Raw genomic sequence first — 4650 nt, 5'->3', positions numbered from 1 at the left:
AATGCCTGATGCATTACAGCACTGTAACGAAAGCTGGCGGGTGAGTGAAGACAGCAAACTCTTCTGCGTGTCTGTTCTTTTGGGTGAGTTTGCTGTCCAACCCCCTACTTTTGTAAACCATTCACTTCTAGACCTATGCAATGATTCTTAATTTGCAAATACATTTCCTGCATCTTCCCTTTCCACCTTCCTGTCACATACAGTAGTCCTTCTGGACCTGCTCACCAGGGCAAGTTTTCATCAAGGGGTTTTTATAGCTTGCTCGCTGAGAAATGCATCCTTAAGGACGGACTCTTTCAAAACCTCAGGGCTGTTCTAGCAGAAGCATCACATTTCAAAAGTAATTGCTTGCCCAGCATTTTTCTCTGTTGGATGCCCCTGAGGACAGTGCAGGGACAATCACAGTCATCCCTTCAGTACACCAGTGACATTGAGATCACTTTTACATGCCCAGGTATCTAGTGTCTTTTGGGGGTTATGTCCTTTGCCATGAACAAATGAAAGACACCCATCTTAAGAATACACTAAGAAAAATGAAATGAGGAAGCGTTAACGACTGAAATCAGATAACCTTTCTGATCATTGCTACAAATTTGATTCGCCAGCAAATAAATATCATTGTCAGGGCAAAATTTTCGGGATTTATAATCTGCAAGTGCCTGACCTTTTATGGGAAAAAGTATTTACAAATGAGAAAATATTTTATAGCTGTTCCCTTGCTTTTTTCCCCCCTCTCCCTCCGGCTTTCTCCGAGCCTGACCAGCGGCTCTCCTCAATTGCAGAGCGAGGCACTTTCTGCTGAGGAGAAGGAGAAGGAAAAAGAGGAGGGCTTGGAGTCCCGGCCAACAACAGCACAAAGCACCCCACCCACGCAGCTCTCCGACACTGAGGACTATGCTGGCCTCGAGACCACCAGCTTGCTGCAGCACGGGGACACTGTCCTTCACATCAGTGAGGACAACGGGATGGAGAACCCCTTGCTGGCCACTCACTTCAGCTTCACGCACGTGGAGCTTGGGGAGACTGATGTTGATCTAGATGAATCTCATGTTTAACTCCTGGGGAAGTGCAGTGGTGGGAGGAGGAAGAGAAAGTGTACCTTCTTCTCATCTGAGTTCCCTGGTAACTAGTAACTAATTAATACAAGAGCACTTTATTATCCAAAAGCAGAAAATAGCTAACAGCCGCTTACTATAGACTGGCAAATTTCTGTTTGAGAAACCTATTTCAGTTCAGGGCAAGACCACAGGAACAGAGAATTTTTACAAAATTCTCAGGGTAGGGGTGTGTGGGCAAATATGTGGCCCATCGAACCTTGATCTGTCAGCCATGCACAGAGATCAGCAGCCTCGTTGGGTAAGCGGGCTGTTGTGCTGTACGAGACAGAGAAGAGAAGCCTCTTTTGAGATTGTGCCCAAGATTTATTTTTGTAGCGTTTTTGAAAGGAGGGCTATATAGTAGCTGAATCCAAGGCTCTCACACCTTGGTATTGACAGTGAAAACACTGAGGAAAAGGTACCAATGTAAAGCTTGATTTTCACAAGCCTGGGACCATTGTCTCCAACTTGCAGAGCAATGATAAGCACCATAGAGCAATTAAGACTTTTTTTTTTTTTTTTTTTTTTGGCACTGCAAACTTCAGTTGAGTTTACTTTGTCTGTTGGTTTCATTCCACTCGGTAAGATATTGCCCTTGTGCTACAAAAATATTTGCTCTGTAAAGCTAAATACAGCACATACCGCAAGAAGGAATGCACGTGCTGCGCACAGATATAGACGGGCAGGGGGTGGGTGGTCTGCAGATGGTATAAATAGCCCATGCTGTCCTGCTTAAATGTACCGAGTAATTCGTCTCCACAGCTTAAAAAAAACCCCAAGAAACCTCATCTGGAATGCGTGGACCTTCCGGTACCTAGCAACTGCTTCACTGATGCTGTCGTAGTATGGACTTAGATATAGGGATTTAAAGTAAATATTTATATATGGTATTTTCATGTTCCTATATATAAGAATATAAATATATATGTACATTGTAAACAAAAGATGGATATTGCAGGGCAGAAACTTGATGAAAGAATCTATTTTTGGCATGTTGAGATTGTATTTAAAAGGGTTCCATTTTATGTATGTAATGTTCATGGCTGCAAGTATTAGAGAGAGAGAGAGAGATGTAACATTTATACGTAGGTGGAGACCCCTGTGGGGGATCAGCTGAAGTCGCAGCTGAATTACAGGCTGTGCTGCAGCATCATGGAATTACACTGAAATGTGAATTTAGCCATTAGCTGCTTACGGGCAAACTGCAAAACAGCTGTGAAACAAACCATGAAATCACAAGCAACGCCCAAAGTTACCCCGTGCTTTGGGAATCATATACCGCCTTTTCCAGCTTACATTAGAAGAACCAGAGTTTATAATCATTGGCATTATTGTGCAGAGGGAAATGTTTCAGATCATTCTGAGAGTCTGTAAAATGCACTCATTACCAGTTTGGCTTCCGAGCGCTTATAATTTGGATGCACGCATCGTAACACAGCCTTACTGAGGAGACAGAACGATATCCTCCTGTCTGACTCCAAAGAAAGGACTCGCATCTCTCTTCAACAGCTCTGAAACAGCTGTTTAAAATACTGCCATACAAACGACCGCCTCACTGCTGTAGCGCAGCATGCAGTTTTTACTGCTGTGCAGAAAATTAACCATATACCTGACAGCAGGTTTCAGCCTGCTGAAACCCACGGAGCCTTCAGGCCGTGCTGCCTGGCATTCGCCAAATGCTCAAATTTGACAGGAGCTGCGCACACCAATCTGAGGAGGGAACTCACGCCCATTAAACCTCTGAAGATAGCAAAAGCCATCCTTCTCCCAGGCTCTGCTTCCACTGCATTGGTGAGACAGGGAGAGAGACTGTCGGAACCTCTTGGGAAAAGCAGGGCTGAAAAGGCAAATATTTTTATAGTGCACCACCTGTATCACCATATACATATATATATATATATATATATATAGGCGGTGCACGAGTGCAACTTTAAAGTGTACATGGTTTTGTACATGGCTGGGTGAAGATGGCAGTGTCTCGATCTGCTGCTCAGTGGGCGTCCTGAACAACAAACTGCTTACTCTGCCGACCAACACATGCTGTGCCACTTATCTCCTCAGTCCACGGCAGCCAGCGCCAGCTAACCTATAGGAGGCTGCTTTGGATTAGCTCCTAGCTTGGAGGTCACTCAAAGAATTGCTAAATTCCAGATGCTAAGTTTTATTATTAACAGTGACGCACAAATGAGGAAAAAACCCACAGCTTCACTTCAAATCCCAAGGTAGGCTGGATTACTGGCCGTCAGGTGGGGGAGGAGAGCTTCAGACTTCAGACGCAAGCTGAGTAAACGGCTGGGACACAACACATACAGAATTCACAGTGCATTTTATAGAGCGACCTTTTCCGCTGAAAATGAGAAGGAAGCATCTTCCTTAATGAAAAGTAGAGGCCTCACCATGGTACTCCACTCCAGCGATGAGAAACTAACTGTGATTTACTTCATTTAATTCAGTATTTGTAATAAATGTTTCCATTCAGGTTTCCCACTGTCACCGGTGAATCCACAGTAGTAAGCCATAGCAAGGACTAAAATGCCTCTTTTTAATGCCTACCCTGCTATAAATCAATGCAGCTAATAAACGGCATAATCTGTAATTTAATTTTGTTCAGGTGGCAGGGCAGATGGCTTTGATTTTGTTGATGTTGAGAGATGTAACAGATCTGTTGAGAGATGGAACAGACAGGCAGACCGCTCAGTCCATTTTCTCATGTGTTTTAACTTTTGTATCAGTTGCACTTAATACTGTGCTAGTGAGGTGCATATAACGTGCATTAGCTGCTTTTGTGCTTTCCTCCAGTATCTCTGTAACAGAACTGGTGTACTTCTGCTGCAAAGACAAACAACGCTGCTTAGTGTTAGAGGCCTTAAGCGCATGTTATGTTCAGCAAATGTCTGGGCTGTGCGAGTCTCGTCAGTGTGTCGGTCCCGTTGCCTCAGCATTTTATGCAAACGTTGTCCTGAGGACTAAATACAGAGGAGTCTGACGGCAAAAGGACAGTTCTGTGTTTAAGCCTGTTGCGCAACACCATGTCAGTCTTCCTTCCCAAAACGCTGTGATACACTGCTATTGGAGACTAATTTGACCCAGCATACAGACAGCATTTTTTAAAATTTGCCCACCTGCTTTCAGCCCCCAGCTCACCCCAGATTGCCAGGCACCCGCCGCCCCCAGCCCTGTGGGGAGGGTGCCAGGCCTGCCTGACCACGCCTCCACGCACGCCCCTGCCCAAGGGCACAGCGGGGCCTTCAGCAGCACCACCGCCTACAATCGTGCTTCAGGGGCAACAAAATACTCGTTCTTGGGAAGCTTAAAAAAAAAACCAAAACAAAAAACACTGTTAAAACACTCTTGGTTCACCCCCCTCCCCCGCTTCAAGCCCTTCGCCCCAGGGCGGCGGTTCAGGGGATTTGTGCCCTCCCAAGCGGCAAAAGGGGCCTTGCTTGGGCACCTGGGGGCCAAGCCCGAAGCCCTGCCCGTACCAAAGCCGGGGGGGTGGCAGGGGCGCGGTGGGGCAGCCAGGCAGGGCCTTCGTGCCGGCCCCAAGCACCGG

At 46.0% G+C, this 4650-nt stretch overlaps 1 protein-coding gene across 1 annotated transcript in view; it reads left to right on the top strand.

The window, feature by feature from the left end:
• UNC80 (unc-80 homolog, NALCN channel complex subunit) overlaps nt 1–1055 on the top strand; it is a 136217-nt gene extending 135162 nt beyond the window's left edge. The window contains 1 exon segment of the mRNA XM_035892015.1: nt 783–1055. Within this exon segment, the coding sequence (XP_035747908.1) occupies nt 783–1055 (273 nt within the window).
• The last annotated feature ends 3595 nt before the right edge of the window (nt 1056–4650 follow it).

The sequence above is a fragment of the Egretta garzetta genome, unplaced genomic scaffold (genome assembly GCF_000687185.1).
Source record: "Egretta garzetta isolate BGI_Z169 unplaced genomic scaffold, ASM68718v1 scaffold230, whole genome shotgun sequence".
In the NCBI taxonomy this organism is placed as follows: domain Eukaryota; kingdom Metazoa; phylum Chordata; class Aves; order Pelecaniformes; family Ardeidae; genus Egretta; species Egretta garzetta.
The sequence above is the reverse complement of the archived record's forward strand: the minus strand, read 5'-3'. Positions and strand labels throughout refer to the sequence as shown.